The sequence below is a fragment of the Calliphora vicina genome, chromosome 5 (assembly GCF_958450345.1).
Source record: "Calliphora vicina chromosome 5, idCalVici1.1, whole genome shotgun sequence".
Lineage (NCBI taxonomy): Eukaryota > Metazoa > Arthropoda > Insecta > Diptera > Calliphoridae > Calliphora > Calliphora vicina.
This window is the reverse complement of record NC_088784.1, coordinates 89,813,428-89,831,635: the sequence shown is the minus strand read 5'-3', so window position 1 is coordinate 89,831,635 and position 18,208 is coordinate 89,813,428. Positions and strand designations below refer to the sequence as shown.

General features: G+C 29.3%; 2 protein-coding genes across 6 annotated transcripts in view; one reads left to right on the top strand and one right to left on the bottom strand.

Moving 5' to 3' along the window:
- Positions 1–207: 207 nt before the first annotated feature.
- The window catches only part of LOC135961857 (gastrula zinc finger protein XlCGF7.1), a 175,550-nt gene continuing 157,549 nt past the window's right edge, over positions 208–18,208 (bottom strand). Inside the window, exons 1-4 of one of the 5 annotated variants that reach the window (XM_065513482.1) lie at positions 2,296–2,446; positions 2,131–2,216; positions 1,494–2,059; positions 208–880 (exon numbers count right to left, since the gene is read on the bottom strand). In XM_065513482.1, the coding sequence (XP_065369554.1) occupies positions 589–880; positions 1,494–2,059; positions 2,131–2,211 (939 nt within the window). In that variant the 5' untranslated portion in view covers positions 2,212–2,216; positions 2,296–2,446 and the 3' untranslated portion in view covers positions 208–588. Of the gene's footprint in view, positions 881–1,493; positions 2,060–2,130; positions 2,241–2,295; positions 2,447–18,208 lie in introns of those variants that run through there. The other 4 variants (XM_065513486.1, XM_065513483.1, XM_065513485.1 and 1 more) reach the window with 4 other exon arrangements.
- Positions 4,627–8,652, top strand: Upf3. The gene is made up of 3 exons (XM_065513134.1): positions 4,627–4,787; positions 4,861–6,009; positions 8,290–8,652. Exons 1-3 carry the CDS (start codon positions 4,710–4,712, stop codon positions 8,551–8,553), a joined length of 1,491 nt encoding a protein of 496 aa, XP_065369206.1. The 5' UTR covers positions 4,627–4,709; the 3' UTR covers positions 8,554–8,652.

The window sequence follows — 18,208 nt, the reverse complement described above, 5'->3', positions numbered from 1 at the left end:
TTATTTTTTCAACTTTTTTAACTTTAATGAAAATATTGTTACTTTGACTTAAATAAATTTTAACTTTAAACACTTTTGCTCTAATCTTCAGCATTTGACTTTCAGATAACGGACCTTGGAAGCGCCGAAAATCGAACAAGTCCAATTTAAAGGCCACCGAATAATTCAACATTATTTTGTCTACAGAAGAAAGAAAAAACAAATTCATGATTTACTTTATTTTTTATCTTAATTACTTATGTAATGAACATAATTGCTATTATTTTATTCATATTTATTTTTTTAATTATTTTATAATTTTAAAATTATTTGAACTAAACAAGAAGAAGAAAAAAATACATAGACGACAAGTTTGATGATTTTTCTTTTCGTTTCAATTGACGTCTTACTTTGGCTTGGCTCCCAAACCTGCTGAACTCCACACATCTATTATGCATTTATAAGTGTTTATTTATGTATTTAAGTATATATATGGATGTATATTTGAATATCGGTAATTCAAAATCAGAACTATATAACTGTTGTTGTTACTGTTGCTATATTTCAATACTAAAGACATATTTCAGTTTTCATATTTCAGTAATTTTTTTATCGACTGGTTTCAATAATTATTTCATGTGTATCCAACTGTGAGACACTAAATTTTAATGGTGCATAACTGCCAAAGTTTCCACCTCCGACACCACCATCATGTGATATTATTTGTTCTTCAACATGGTCGTGGTCTTCAACCTCTTCGACAACAACTTCATGTAGTTGTTCATCTGGATTATATTTTTGTTCCATGGCAGCCTGTGCATTGTCGTTGCAATCACTTTCATGCATTTCAAAATCGGTGAAATTATTGAAAATCGAACGGCAGACGGCACACTCAAAGCCACTGTAAGTAAATAGGAAAAGATTTGAGTGTTTGGTTTATAGTTATAAAAATGGGTTATTATAATATGTAGTGGTTTTTATAACGAGTACATAGTCAAATCTATCGATAATAAGTTTGTTGTTTTTTTATATATTAGGCTTGTGTATTATTAGGTGTAATACTTAAGTGCTAAAAGCATTATTAGTTCTTGACTAAAATACCTATTCTGATCGACTACTCTTACCAAAATCACTGCAATTAACATACGAAACTATATATAGAAAAAAGTTGACCCAGTCACCTCCTAACATTAGAGATTAGGTTAATGAAATTACAGAAATGTGAACTGTTTTTGCCACGCCCCTAAATACCGCCCTTTTGGTTTTTATATACTGCGTTTTTGACAACTGAGTTCGGTATTTGACAGGAGAGTTTCCGCTCTATGCATATTTCTCTATTGTAACTACCGTTACCACTAAAATATCTAAAATATGGTTACTGTTTAAATAATTTTATATTAGAAAATCAAGTCAGACTTAAATTCTGGTTATTAGCAAAAATACTTTTTGCGAACTTAAAACAAATATTGTTATCGGAATAATCCAAATCAAAATGAATTCCCCAACAAACTTACACTGGTTGTTCATCAGCCATTTCTAAACTTTGCTTTGCCACTGCCTGCGCCTCTGCCACTAACGCCTTCATATCGATCTCTATGCCATCTTTGAGGTGAGATTGCAGATGCTTCTTGAAATTGCCCAATTGTATAAACGACTTTTGACATATTTTGCACGTGTATGGTTTGGTATTCAAATGGCCCATAATATGCTTTTTAAGGTTAACACGCTGGGAGAAGTAACGGCCACAACGTTTGCAGCGAAAGGGTTTCTCTCCTGTATGTGTCAGCTGATGGCGTTGCATGTTCGATTGTTGGGTAAATGTTTTGGTACAAAATGTACACGGATAGGGGCGCTCGCCATTGTGTACGGAGTAGTGACGATTTAAATTAACAGACTGGGCGAAAGCCTTACCACAGATGCGGCACACAAAGGGTCGCACATCATTGTGTACCTTCATATGCCGTTCCAAATTGCCGCTATTGCAGAAGTACTTTGAACATATTTTACACTCATAGGAGGATTTTGTTTGGGAATGCACTTCTTTTTTGTGCAAAAGTTGGTCACGCTTACATGGGAATATCTAGGCAGCAAAAGATAACAAAACACACAATTTGTATTTATTTGAACTGTAAGTATAATGTAGGAATCTACCTTGTTGCACCTTTTGCACGTATACATGGCCACCACACCATTGAGTGGCATCGTTTCCTCAAATTCCTCTCTCGAGGCCATGGCTGCTATAAATATAAAATTTCTTAATTCTTGTTGGATTTTGCTATTTCATTTATTGAAATGTTTTGTTTATTATGTTTATACCTGTTTTCCTATATTTGCTCCTAGTTTTCTCCTAATTTCGACGGCGGTTTTCGTCCCTTAAGAAAATATGGAAGCAGCCGTAAAAAACGCAGGGTAGGAAGTCATATGGTTGTCAACAATTTGTTGACTATTTGCAGTGATGGTAATTTAGCGATTTACTGGTCATATTTAGCGACTTTGTTACCAATTAAGCGGGGAAAATAGTATTTTATCTATCATAGGGAATTCTAGCGATTAATTCAGTGTTTCCCAAAGTAAATTTATAAACCGTGGTTTCTACTTACGCTGCGTTTACACATGCAAGTAGATTGATGAAAGTTGATAATACGTATTATTATCGAAAATACATCGAAATGTCAACAAGTTGCTTGAGCGTTTACACATGCAAGTAAAAGTTCTTTTTGTAAATGTTAGCGAAGGAGAATGATGTCTTCAAAATGCCACAAATATAAGAATATTACAGCTAATTTGATAAACCTTTTATATATCAGCATTTGTTATTATACCCTTCACCTTCGTGAGAAGGTGAAGGGAAAAAAAATCGGTCCACAAATGGCTGAGATATGAGGAAAAAACCAGGACAACCTCGATTTTTGACCTATATCTGTATTACTAAGTCATTAATATAGACAATATGGACATCTAATGATATAAGACCATAGTAGGTGGGACCTACAATGGGTCAAAATCGATGCCGATGGCAAAATATTTCAAAGGAATATATTTTGGTTTAATGTATCTTTAAATAGTATTAAAAAGCAATATATCCAACAAAATACTTTTTGGTCTATTATGTATATCTGTCTATATATATTTTTCATAGCATTTTATAGAGAAGATCAAGGGTAAATGAAAGTGATTATAGCTAACTTTTAATATTTATAATACTTCTTAGCTCAATTCCGAAATTTGGTAATATATTTACCTTAGTGTTTTAATAATTTTAAAAATTTACTCATCCTCTAAGATGTATACATAAATAAAACTCCTTTACGGTGCGTTTACACATGCAAGTAGATTGAGGAAAGTTGAGAATACGTATTATTATCGAAAATGTCGAAAATACATCGAAATGTCTACAAGTTGCTTGAGCGTTTACACATGCAAGTAAAAGTTCATTTTAAAAATGTCGTCAAAACGTAAACACATTATTATTAAGAGTTGCCTAGGATACCACATACATATATTTGTAGGGAAATAATTGTTATAAATAATTATTATTATTACTTTAATGAGATTAGTGCTCTTAAATTAATTTAATAGCGTTCTTTATTCATATTTGAAGAGAAAAAACATTTTTTTTTACAAATATACATAAAATAAGTTAAAAATATAATAATTATTTTACCACAATCCAGTAATTTTTTTTAAATTTTTTTAGTTAGGCAACTCTGTTTGTGTTTTTGACACTTTATTGCAGTAAGTGTCAAAAAATCACTGTCCATCGAAATTCACTAGGCAGTGAGCTGTAAGTGGCTGCATGTGTGCTTGTGTTAGTGCAAAAGTGTGAATGTATTGTGTTTTTCGAACTGTTACTTGCATGTGTAAACGCTAGGTTAAATAAAACTCAAAAACTAATAATTAAAATTAAGTTTTTTTTTAAATAAAAAACTCAAGAAATAAAAATCGAACAATATAAATAATCAAAAATTATTTTTATTTCCGATGAAAAATTTAAACAAGAAATAAAACAGAAAATATAATTATTATTTGATGAGTTTAAATAAAACTCAAATAATAATCATTGAAATAAAGTTTTTAAATAAAACTCAAGGAATAAATATCGAACCACGATCTGATTTTCTGAGAAAAACATTGATGTAAACAATTCTTTTATCTGAATATCATTTTTAAAATTTAAAAAAAAAATGGTATGGAGTTATTCTGCAATTTTATAAAATGTTGTGTAATTCGAAAATATCTTGTAGCTAATAGGATTAAGGACAAAGCCATAGATAAATACACATACATATATCGAAAAATCTAATGTCAAAGACCTAACTCATTTGCCAAAAATCTATATGGTGAGAATGTATTAATAAAACAGTATGTGAAAACAAAAACAACATTCGTATGTGTGACTATTTTGAGTATTTTTTCAAGTTTCCGCTCCACATGTATTTCTCAATGGACAGAGCAATCCTATTTTCATAGATTTTAGTCAGTTATAACAAAAACTAAAGCAGATATTGCCTATCATAAAACATACAGATAAGAACGGTTTTTAATTTAAAAAATTTCTACAATTTTGAAAATTTTCTAGATGTCTGGCATTCTCATTTGTTGTGACAGGCTATCAATTAACTGTGAGTGAAACAGCTGGTAGGTCGCAATTGACAAATGTGTAAACAATTTTTTTTTTGGAAAATTGCAATTGAATTTTAACTTTTATCTAAAAATTAAATAGGAAAATTATGGCTAAAGATGAAAAAACTGGAACAAAGAGGTCACGTCGAGTTAGAGGACGTGACAAAGCAAAACCACCCACAAAAGTAAGTACATAACTTTCCTTTCCCAGATTTCTCCCCATATATGAAGGAAAATACTTTCTCCCCAACATTTTAGATTGTTATGCGTCACTTACCACCCACCATGACCGAGGAAGAGTTTCTGAAGCAAATTGATCCCTTGCCCGATCATGATTTCTATTATTTTGCCGAAGCCGATTGGTCTTTGGGGTTTGATGCCACTTGTCGTGCTTATATTACATTTAAAAATTACGATGATGTTTTTCTATTTCGTGACCGTTTTGATGGCTATGTCTTTGTGGATAATAAGGGCAATGAATATGCGGCCATTGTAGAATTTGCACCCTTACAGGGTTTCATCAAGAATAAATCACGTGGCAGTGATAATTTGGTGAATACCATTGAGCAGGAATCACACTATCAACAATTCATAAATAAACTGGAAGAAGAACGCGAAGCAGCCGCTAAAGGAGGTGAAACGAAATTGGAATTCTCTTTGGAATCCAAAAAGGAAGAAATTACATCCACACCACTGCTACAATATTTGGCCACTAAGAAAGAGAAACGCCGTGAGGATGCCAAGAAACGTACGGCTGAAAAGAAACGTCGTCGTGAAGAAGAAAAAGAGAAACGTAAAGAAAATCAACCCACACCACAGCCGATAAAGCTTTTAAGATCCGAAACAATACATCAGGAAGTAGAAAAACCGGAACAGAAAACCAATCAAACTAGAGAGGAACCCAAAAATGCCAGAGCTCGTCGTAGAGAGGAACGTAATCGTTTAAGGCATGAGGCTTATTTGCAAAAGAAAAAAGCCTTTGATGAGCAAAATAATCAAGGTAAAAATAAAGAAGAAGATAATAAAAAAGATAAAGCCAACGACAGTGAAACAAAATCCTCTTCCGATACAAGCAAGTCTAAAGTGATTCTAAAGAAAACTGCCGCTGACGATCTAACAGAATCCGTACGCAATTTCATTTATATTGCTGCGTCTATTTTACCAACATCGGCAAATGAGGGTAAAACTGAAGACGTATACAGAACTGAAACAGAAAATAAAACAAAGTCTACGGAGGAGTTAAATAAAATACAGAATAAATTATCGAAAATTGATATCCATAAAGCAGAACAATATTCGGAGGATGAGAAAAAGCCAGCCAAGGACACCAAAGAGCAGGGCAAGCGAGAAAAATTAACTCAAAAACAAATAGATGAAAAGCGCGAGGAGCGACGCATAAGAAATAAGGTATGTAGGTATATTACGAGAGTTTCAAGGATTCATTTAAAAAGCAATATACAGAAAAGCATTAGGGAGAATAGCAATTAAAGATGGAATATTTTAATAGTTGTCTTGATAAAATAATATAACATTACAAGATTTCACTTATGACATATTTTTTCTTATGACATAATATTTTGAAATGAATATTTCAGATCGTTATAAATAGTAGAGTCGATATAGTCATGTCTGCTATATCGACTACATGGCCGCTATATCGACTACACGATCTTTTCGTAATGTTCGGTTTATTTGTTAACTTAAAAAATAAATGGTTTGAAGTTAAATTTTCAATTTCACATAATATTCACAATTTTATAATAAAAATCATAAATTTTGAAAATTTATAATAAATTTTATTATAATATAAATCATAAATTTTGAAAAAATCCGAAAAATAAAAAATTTTAAATGTTTCAAAAAAACATCGATTTTAAATTTCAAATAAAATCCACAATTTTATAAAAAAATTATAAATTTTGAAAAAAAAAATTAAAATTTTTCAAAAAATCATCGAAAAAAGTCTAAAATTCGACAATTTAAAAGAAAAAATAGAATTTTCAAAAAATTATAAATATTTAAAAAAATCTGTCATTTAACAAAAATTCTTCAAAAAACCATACATTTTTAAAATTTTTTTAAATATGAAATTTTTAAAAATTGACCTGCATTACAAAAAATTTACAATTTAAATTTAAAAAAAAAAAATCTGTTACTTTTTTGACCCATCGCAGTACTGGAATTCCTCATATTCCTTCTATTTGAGTATTTTAATGAGAATTATGTTCTTAAATTCGAAAAGTCGAAGTTATGTTCGAACAATGTTTATAACCTCTACTAGATCTTTCATAAACATGATGAAAACGCTATATTATGTTCGAAAATTCGAAATTAAATTCGAAAAAATGTTCGACAATTTTTGAAAGTTCTTAAAATAATCTCTAAATCACAAAGATTCTTAAAATAATAATTTTAGTTTTGTTTGATGTCAGCGAAATAAAGTAATTAAAAAAAAAACTTCAAAAAAGTAGCAAGAGTTCTGCAGGTTCATCGTCACACTGTTTAAAAAGTCATTAAACACTATAAGGACTACTTGAACACTGAAAGCAAACCATGATCAGGAAGAAAAAAACCTCTAACAGATATTGGTAAGGCAAAAGAACTGTTTCGAAGAGCACTGAACACCCAAGATCGCAATGCAGTAAAAAACTTAGAAGCAAAAGAACGAGCGAAAAAATCGAGTTAAAATTTTATTAAAAAACTCCTGGCAGACTTTCGTGTCAAGATTTTTATGTGGCTAATGGACGAGGTAATGATCAAGAACAAAAATGATCAATGGCAAGCCATTTGCAGAAGTCAATCATTTGTGACATCAGGCACGATAAACAATGAAATATATATTACAAAAACGGCTTTTAACTTTTTTAAAACAGCACAGAGTGCCTTCATATTTCTGGACCAATTTGCCACTATGGAAAAAATAACCTTGAGTGGTATTCAAACAATAATGTCAATTTTGTACCACGGGAGGCAAATCTACTCAACTGTCCAGAAGTGTGGAAAGGTACTGACTGGGCTCTAGTAAAAAAATAATTAAAAAACTCAGGAAAGGTATCACAGGACATGTCCGATTTTAAGCTTGTCCAAAAAGGTAACGGATGCAACAATAAAATCTTTAATGGAAGGATTTCCGGAAAAAGTGGATACATTTATAAATACCGAAAATTCGAAGTTATTTTCGAACATTTTTGAAAGTTGTTAAAATAATCACTAAATCACAAGGAATCTTAAAATAATAATTTTAGCTTTATTTAATGGCAATTTCTTGAGTTTTTCAATTTCGAACATAAAAATGTTCATGAAATTTTTAGTATTTTCATTGTATTTTTAGAATATAAGCTTTTTAAGTTAAGTTCGAATTTAAAAAGAAGAAAATAAGTTAAAAAAATATTTTTAAAAAAGGCTTTTATTTAAATGAAAATAAACTTAAAATTTATTCAGAATTTTACATCATAAAATTTATATGATACAAAAGCTGGTCGCGATTAGCCCCAGCATTAGGAAATTCTATAATGTAATAAATAGTTTGATTTAATTTAATGTTTATATTGTTCATTTTAGAACCTTTAATAATTGTTTTAAAAAAAGTTTAATTTTTTTTTTAAATTCTTACAAAAGATTTCTTCAATTTCTTATCCTCAAACTATTTTTTTTTTTAAATTTCATTACAATTTCATCACATTTTAGGATCGTCCCTCTATTGCAATTTATCAGCCCAAGGCACGTTTTCGCGTATCTGAGGAAAGTGATTCAAATTCTGCCTCCAAGGACATTGTACGTAGCCAGTCTACATCAGATTGCGAAGCTGGTAAAAAGGATGAACAGCCTCGTCACAAAAAGGTGCAACGTTATTCAGAACGCTCGAAAAATCGCAAGACCTCTAAAGAAACCAGCAAGGAAGATGAACCACAAACAACAGAAAATGTTGCTGAGTTGTGTACAACCAATTAAAACTAATAAATAAAATTTATTAAATATGTAACGTCTATTTTTTATTTCATTGAAAGTTGTTTGCGAATAAAAAAACATTAAGGAACTTATAATACAAAAGACATAATTTGTTTTTTTAGCTTTCAATATACAAATACCAAAACTTGGAATACATTTAGTCCTTTCAATACACAAATACCAAAACTTGGAATACATTTAGTCCTTTCACAAACTCTTATACTTAATATTCATTATTAAGTTTTTGAGCTCGCTCTCATAACTTTTATTCTTATCCATAAGGGATAATTGCTCTTTTCTTTTGTTGGATAAAATGTGGATGCTATGTTTTCTTTGCCTCTAACATATAAAACCACTTGTTGCTTATTTTTTCTACTCTCTCTCTCACACTCTCTTTGATTTGTTTTGGTAAATATTCCTTAAAGCTTTCCGAGGCAAACATATGATTGAAGCTTTTAATTAACAAGTGGATTTGTTTACATTTTGTTGTGGCATTCCGTTTAACCAGAAAGATATGTATTTCAAATGTTGTTTTCCTTCTAAGAAATTAGTCTTTTACGGGAATTTGAAGCGAATGGTTGGTAGGAAATGCCAAAACAAATAACTATACGGTCTAAAACATGTTCAATATTAAAGTGTTAGAAATCTTATTAAAAGTGGAAAAAAGTGAAAATGTATAAATGAATTTCAATGAAATTTAAATCTTGAATAAAAAATAAAATTAACAAAAAATGTTAAATAAAATTAATAAAATTCATATAATGTATAATTAATATGCAAAAAAAATATTTATTGAAATTTTAAAGGAAAATTAAATAAAATTTCAATTGTGCAAAACAAATTAAAAAAAAAAAACTGTGATACTTGTTTGGAATTATTAAAACAGCTGAAATCGAAAATTTAATAAATGTGAGCATAAATAATTAATATTTCTTTTCGCAATAATGAGCTAATTCTGGAAATAATTATTGTTATAATTTGTATTTTAAGTTTTCACTTCAGAACTATTAAATTGAAAATGTGTGATGAATTTCGATAGATTTGAAGAACGATTTTATTTGTTTTTAAAGTTTTAACCTCCGAACTATTGAATTGAAAAGTTGTGATGAATTTCGATCGATTTGAAGAACGTTTTTGTACCAATATCTTATTATGGTCACCTAATGGCAAATAAATTTTGGCAAGAAATGTAATTAACTTTAACCCTCTATTGTCATGCGTTGCCCTTATACGAAGTACAAGGGAAATATTTGTATTTGTATGGAATTTTATATGAAAACGCCTTTTTATGTTTTGCTTTATTATTATTTACTAATTATACATGTATAATGAATTTAAAAAAAAAAAAATTATTTAATAACATTATTAATTTAACAAAAAGTGAGGGAAAATTCAAAGAAATCGTTTGAAATATGTTCAAACATAAAGCAAAAATTCAAAAAGGGACGGAAAGTTTATCATGTTTTCAACGAAAGACGAAGAACATGTTTCTGATTAGTATTTATAAAAAACCGACTTTTTAATAAAACGGTTTGTCGGTTAACCGAAAATTGGCCTTTTTTAGAAAACCGGTTTTTCGGTTAACCGACATCGAAAAAACCGGTTAACAGTCATATATGTGTAGAAAACATAAAATGTCCAATAAAGAATATACAGCTTAAGGGTTAAAATGCACGATTTTTACTTTTATTTTTCTATAAAATATATTTAGTTGATTTTTATTTATTATACATATTTCTTTTAGCTTTAGTTTGATTTAGAATTTCTTTAACTGAAACTTTTCGTACTCCATTTGATTTTTCGGAATTATAATATGAATTAGTATCAAGTTTATAATCGTCTAAAATTAAGTGGAACTGGAATGTAGACAATTGGCAACAATATGCATTAAAGCGTTAAAATGTGTAGTTTTTAGTAATCAGCAATGGTTAATATTAAATAACTATAAATGTACAAACGAGCTAAGTCCAAAATTATTATCTCAGTCAAATGGAATTGAGTATAAATATGTTACTAACTATATAATACTTGTTTTAATTATTGGTTTATTCATTAAATTTCAACCAAAAAAAATGTAAATCAATTTTTTAATTAAATATTTGATAATAATAATTATCACCTCGATTTTCTGATATGAAACAGAAAATGTTACATGTCCCAAAAAAGGACCTATAAGATGCAAATGCACTTCGTCATAGCTGTGATTATTTGTCATCATAAATCATACCAAATATGTGAGTAATAAAACTCCATTATCAGATTTCAAAAATATTTCAAATCATGGATTTTAGAATAATATTTTTGAAAAGGACTTTGTACACTAAGCTAATGAAATGATAGTTAAAAAAAAATTTAAGAACAAAACACACTAACAAAGTCAAATTTATTGAAAGAAGGTTGTACATCAAATTCAATTTAACGTTTGGTAAAATCATGACTAAATCTATCATTAATCATTTTTATACCCTTCACCTTCGTGAGAAGGGTATATATAAGTTTGTCATTCCGTTTGTAATTTCTACATTTTTCATTTCCGACCCTATAAAGTATATATATTCTGGATCCTTATAGATAGCGGAGTCGATTAAGCCATGTCCGTCTGTCTGTTGAAATCAATTTTCTGAAGACCCCAGATATCTTCGGGATCCAAATCTTCAATAATTCTGTCACATGCTTTCGAGAAGTTTGCTATTTAAAATCAGCAAAATCGGTCCATAAATAACGGAGATATGAGCAAAAAGCCGGAACAACTTAGATTTTTGACCTATTTTTGATCTATATCTAGATTACTAAGTCATTAATATAGACAATATGGATATCTAATGATAGATAAGGCTATATATAGTAAGTTGGACATACAATGGGTCAAAATCGGGAAAACAATTTTTTAACCCGAATTTTTTTTTCATCAAATAATTGTTTTTGTCATACATTTTCAAAAAAAAAAATTAAAAACTAAAAAAAAAATTTTTAAAAAAAATTTGGAAAAAACTTTTTTTAAAAAAAATTAAAAAACAATTTAAAAAAAAAAATTTTGAAAAACAGTTAAAAAAAAATAAATTTTGTTTACGTAAAAATATTTAAAAAAATTTATTTTAAAGTATATTTTGGTGAAGGGTATATAAGATTCGGCACAGCCGAATATAGCTTTACTTGTTAAAATTAAGATTAACTTCTAGAATTATGCGGAATTTAATTTTTTATAGTTCATTAAGTGCAATTTATTCTGAAAAAAGTTTTTAAGTAAATGCATCGTCCTCTACTATTTAGAATCATTATAATTCCTAAAAATATCAATCTAAATAGGTTTGTATTGTAAATCAGCTGTTTAGGTTTCAAATCAGACCAATAATGTGTGTACAATGAATATAAAAAATGTACAAAACCATGAGATTTCTTAATTGTAGACCTAAATTTTAAAAACCGGTTAACCGAGTGATAAAAACCGGATAAACCGGTTATCCGAAAATCAACATTTTAATTTAACCGGTTAACCGGTTCATTAACACAATTTGTGATGTGTTCAAACAATAGAACAAGCCAAAAGAAAGTGAATTTATTAATGATTTCTTTAAATTTTAGTACAAGGTGCCAGCGGACCTTTTTACATGTTCCCGTACTAAACTTTTTTAAACGATTCTAGATAAAATTTCCTTGGAATACTTCCCTTGGACCATCAAGGAGTAATTTCAGTTTGAAAATTAAAAAGGTCCCCTCACCCATCAAAATAATATTTTAAACCGGGTTGGCTACCGATACGAAAAGGTTAATAGCTAACGGTAAAGCTAATTTGGATTTATTATGAGTTGTTTTAGGGAAAAATATATTTTAGCGGCAGCTGTATTTGATGTTATTACGCTATCGTTACATTTATACAGTTTAAATAAGATTTAAACAACTTTTGACAATACAAAAAAAAATCTAATGCCAAGCACCAAAGCCCCAAAAATCCAAGCACTTAAACATTTTGTTGTAATTTGACTTGAATGCAAATGTAATTACATAACTGGTGTTTACTTACGTTTGTAGCCCATAGCCCATAGCAGATAGTATATTTTATAACCTATTTTAGTCAAACGCCTTAAACATTTACTGGAAAATCCTTATAGGAATTTATAAATACTTTGGAATCTAAAGTCTATCAATCAAAAATGATGTATACTTCAACAGCCGTTGTAATCTAACGTGAAGTCCGCTGACACTTAAGTGTCTCTAAGTAATCTACAGTGTAGTCACTTTAAACGTTTATTTTGTACTACACTTTAGAAAGTAGTTATTTTTATCAACCAGAAGTAATAAATTGGAGAGTTGTCGGATGAAGGTTTGTTTACAATCAATCGGTTATTGGACTGTCTATGAGATGTGTTTTTAACTGACTATTTGAGGTCAATTAGCTGCAGCTTGCACTCGTACATGTTAAAATAACTAGTTTTGTACCAGATATCAGACAGTCTTATTGAGTCCAAACGGCTTAAAACAGCCACCTGTTAAAATAACTAACGTACCTAGTTATGTAACTAGTTGTTACCCTAAATGATAGGAAAATCACTAGTTAAGTACAGTCTAAGACAACTGCTGGTCTGTTTCATTAGCCGGTCAATCACGTTTGTATGTTTAATTTGTAAAAACGGAAAAATTCTTCTCTGATTTTCCATTACATTTCTTTAAGCTGCACCTTAAAATCTTAAAAACGCTATGCATTGCTTGTGGTTACACCCTTTTGTATTTTTTTTTTAAATAAAAACCGAACAAAAGTAAAGTAAATTCTTCATGTCTTCTGAATAATTCAAATTAAGCCACTTGCAAACAGAAAAACAAATGTACGTATATAATAAACTACCACTTGTTATTGTAAGCAAAATTATAACAAAAAACCCTTCTTCTGCAAAGCCGACCGACCACCCCTCTTCTGTTGTCTTTATTTTATTTTATTTTCTGTAACACTGACAAGTGATACCGGCCTCTGCTTTTATGGCTGATAAAATCCTGCAGGAGTACTAAATAAATGTAAAGTAACATTGGAATGAATCTTTTTTTTTGTTGGAATTTTTATTTGGGTCACTTAAATGGAAGTACAAAAAAGTATATTTAACAACATTTTTGTAAAAAAAATTAGTTTATTTCATGTAAGAGCACAAAGTTGAACTACATGATACTGTGCATATGATATATTGTTTATTGGTCAAATTTTATATGGAGAAGTAAAGCTTTTTTAATGGACAAAATAATTGGCTGATTATATAAAAGAAGACATGTTATGTATGTATATTAGGGTGGCCCTTCTTTTGCTCTTTTTGGATTAAAGATGCTCCCTAAAATTGTTCTCCGTCATCTAAATATCGAATACTGAACATTTTAGCAATTATTTGAAGTTTTGGGTAGCAACTTTTTTTCAAAAACATAATTGATTTTGTATTTCATTTAACCATAGATTTTTCAATCTATATATATAAAAATGAAATGGTCTATGTATGTAATGTCATCAGGTGAGAACGGCTGGAGCGATTTGGCTGATTTTTTTTTTATTCGATTCGAAATTTTCAGGAGATGGTTTGTAAAGAAAAAAAATTAAAAAATTACCGCTAAAACCGGCTTTTTTGAGTCCAGTCAACTGTAATAAAAAAGCCCCTAAAGTATGCAGTACAAATTTAGATATTTTATTTGCAAATAAATAAGAACAGGCAGGGTTGGAGAAACTTGACGAACTAACAACTAGTGTTGTTAGTTCGACATCGATACCAATGGGTTGACATCGATAACCCATTATAATTTGATACCAATACAATCATAAAATTGCATGCCTATGTAAAATCCCAAATTTATTTGGGGGATTCAAACGGTCTGCTATTAGGTCGTATTGTCATAATGACCTAAAATATTTTTTTAGTTTAAACAAATTCTTGTTGTGCTGTAAGCAAAAAAAAGTGTTCAAAAAGCCTTGTTAGTTTATAACTTTTTTGTTTGAAACCCAACAAATATTAGTTTAAACTAAAAAAATATTTTAGGACATTATGAAAATACGACCAAATGGAGACCGTTTGACCCCCAATTATTTATAAAATTTTTTTTTAATGAAATTTCAAATAATTTATGAAATTGTTTCCGATTTTAATAAATGCTAAATGAAGATTAAAAATCAAAATTGTAATAATTCAGATATTATATTTCAAAGATTGGTAGATACATGGAACGCTATTCCTGCAAATTTTATTGCCAATTTGATAAGTTTAATGGCTCGCCGATGTCAGTGAATTTTGATATTAAAATAAAAGTATATCAATGTACAATTACAAAAATTTGTATTTATGTAGCATGAAACATCCTAACTTACCAAGTTATTTGATTAGCAAATACTGTTTGTACACAATTTTAAAAATATCTAATCATCCTTTTCCATCTGATTCCTATTTAATTTCATTTTTCTAGGTCCACTATTATAAAAAAATTAAAAAAGTACCATTAAAATATAGAAAAAGTACCAAAAAAGCAGCCACTTGTTGATTCCCACTCAAGTGGATCCATATAAGCTTTACTTCATGTTTCTATGTTCAATGGTGAAGAAATTATAAAAAGTACTGTACGAATAAAGAAAAAGTACCATAATATCCCCGCCTAGAATTCTCACATAATTATGACCATATATGCGTAATTTCATGTTTCTAAGTCTATTATTATAAAAAATTTAAAAAGTACCATTAGAGTAAAGAAAAAGTACCGAACGATCTCCACTTGTGGATTCCCATGTTTCATTAGTGAACAAAATACATAAAGTACTATTTTAATAAAGAAAAAGTACGATAAAGTCTCTCCATTGAATTTGCAATGAGAATCATACATACTTAATTTCATATTTCTAGGTGCATTATTAAAGAAAATTTAAAAAGTACCATTAGAAGAAGAAAACGTACCACTAAATACACCTTTTGCGTTTTCTTACTCATTCAGGATCATATGGTTCATTATTATAAATGTATTCAAAAAGTACAATTAGAATAAAAAGGTACCATAAAGTCTGCCTTTAGATTCTTATTCACTCAGAATCATATATGCTTAATTTCATATTTCTAGGTTCAATATTAAAAAAGTACCATTTGAATATCGAAAAAGTACCTACAGTTCAGATTTCACATTTTGGTACCAAAATATCCCCTATTCCTAACTCTAACTTCACTCAGATACAGCTAACTTTACTGTATCATTAGGAGAAAAGTACCAATTTCCTTTTTTCTTCTTGAAATTTGAAAAATACTACTTTTTGCTAAAAATTGTTGTGCTACAGACATGTCTCAAACGATTAAAATCTGTGTTAATGTGCTCAAGAAAAGATATGTTTTAAAAAAAGTACCAAATGGTTTACCCAGATTCGGCCCAATATACACCTGCCACTCGAGTTCCCAATAACACTCTGTTATTAAATTTTTGTATGAATCCAGGAACCAATGTTAAAACATTTTCATAATTGGCTTAATAATGTCAAATAAAATGTATTTTCCCGTTTTTAACCCCATTTTGTACAATTATTATCCCTCTTAAGGTGGTAAAATTTTATTCAAATAAATTTCTGTATCGTGGTGGGAGCTGATAATAAAATATTCATATGTCTATGTCAATTTATAGAAAAATATATTTTATGAAAAAGTACAATTTTTAACCCTTAAGGGTTCGAATATCCAAAAAGTACTAAATTCAAATTTATTATTTTTAAATAAGTAATGAATACGATTTAAAATTAGTTTCTATGTTTATTGGTTTGGCGTCCGATGTGCCAAAGTACAGTTTTCTCCCCTAAAAGGTTCTAAATTCCTAAATTTTCTCCCCTAAAAGGTTCTAAATTCAAAAAAGTACCAAACACATGTCAGCTTTTGTATATTTATTAGTTTTGAAGATATACGGTTTTTACCCTCTAAACGTTCGAATTTCAAAAAATTTTGTGTTTTGTTACAAAATTTCCTGGTAACATTTTAGTTGCATTTTCTATTTCAAGTAATCTAAGTCAAATAGAGCAGAGTGTGGTATTAAACCAAAATAAATAAATTTGTAATTTTTAAACTGATAATCGGATTTTAATACATATCTGCGAAAAAGGTAAAATTGAGTTTAAGTTTTAATGTTGGGCCTTATAGACCGACAAGGAGCAGACTTATATGGCCCCAAAATGAGGCATCTCGGGTACATGCAAAATAAAAAAAAAATGTTTTGATTCGATATAATTACGAACACTTCAAAAATGCTTTTTGTAAGGGCTTAGGAGATATATAAATGATATATAAATCCCTTTATGTACATTCTGGGTTTAAAGAGAAAAATCGCAAGTCTTTAAAATCTTCAAAGCAATTCATATAAGTCTAAATTTCAGTAAAATTGCAATATACATTTGAAAACAAAAAAACAACATTGAATTTTCTTACACTTGACAATGATAAGTAATGAATTAAGTGTAAATTTGTATAAAATATTCTGTGTTTTCCCACTAAATTCACTGTAAATCCTCTATAAGAACGAATGCAAAATGTGGAAAAATTTAAAGCTTAAAATAATATTTATTTAACTAAATCTGAATGAATCTTTATGAAGAAAAAAAAAGAAATAGAATGAATAAAAAAGACTTAACTGTGTGTGTTATGGCAGAGCAATCGTCACTATTAAAGTTCGTTGCCGTTTTTTTCCATCATAAATTTTGTGGCTGTGTGTATTTTCCTCTACATATTTAGCTTCTTTTTGTTCTAACAAGGGTGGGCGGTAGCTGGCGCACAGTCTTTTTAGCTCATGTTCTTCATGATTACACTTGACCATAACTATAGTTTTGGGGTTTTTTCTTTTATTTGGCGTAGAAAATTTTACTTACGTAGCTTTTACAGCAGCTACTGCTACAAATATACTTAAAGAACAGGGGGTTTAAATAAGATTTACTTTATTGAGATTATTTCTTTTTTATTTTCACAATTTGTGGTTTAGTGTGCAAATCCACTAAGTGCACTTTATATGAAAATTGAGTTTTGTGATAAAAATTAGAAGCGATCCCATCTGCCGAGGAAACAATTATTGGATTTGTTGTGTGTCGTTTCACTTCCCCATAGGCTAAATCAGGCGCGGATCCAGGTCAATCATTTGGGGGGAGGTGTTTGTTAAATTTAAATTTGTTCTACATTTTTCTTTTTTTTAATTTTTATATGACAACTTTTAGGTTTTGGAGGGGGATTCATATTTCACCCTCTCTGAATCCGCGCCTGGGCTAAATACTGTGACGATTAGTTTATAATTGATTCAGGTAATTTTTTCCAGTTTGTGTCAAATGCAGTCCCTTCAAAAGCGTTATATACCAAATTCCGTAAGACTAGGACAATTTTTACTGTTTTACCCAGTCACTATAAATTAATTTTAGCTTAACCTATTATTTGAATCTTATTATGTTTAAAACTATACATATTTTTTTAATTTTTTAATAACACTATTCATTAGTGTACCCTGTACTTTCTTTGCAAACCATCATCTTGGGTATAATTCGCTTAATCACTACAATATTTTCATTTCATTTATTCTACACTCTCTACTCACTGTATGCTTTGTTTAGTTCATTCTATGCTATACATTCATAGTTTTAAACCACTTCCATCTCACCCTCTCTAAGGCTTTAGAAGATTTTATGAAAGTATTTATA

Bases quoted from the DNA above. Each gene is read 5' to 3' on its own strand.
- Upf3 (XM_065513134.1), top strand. From the start codon at position 4,710: ATGGCTAAAGATGAAAAAACTGGAACAAAGAGGTCACGTCGAGTTAGA. The intron at 4,788-4,860 runs GTAAGTACATAA...CCAACATTTTAG, and splicing joins AAGCAAAACCACCCACAAAA to ATTGTTATGCGTCACTTACC. The intron at 6,010-8,289 runs GTATGTAGGTAT...ATCACATTTTAG, and splicing joins AGCGACGCATAAGAAATAAG to GATCGTCCCTCTATTGCAAT.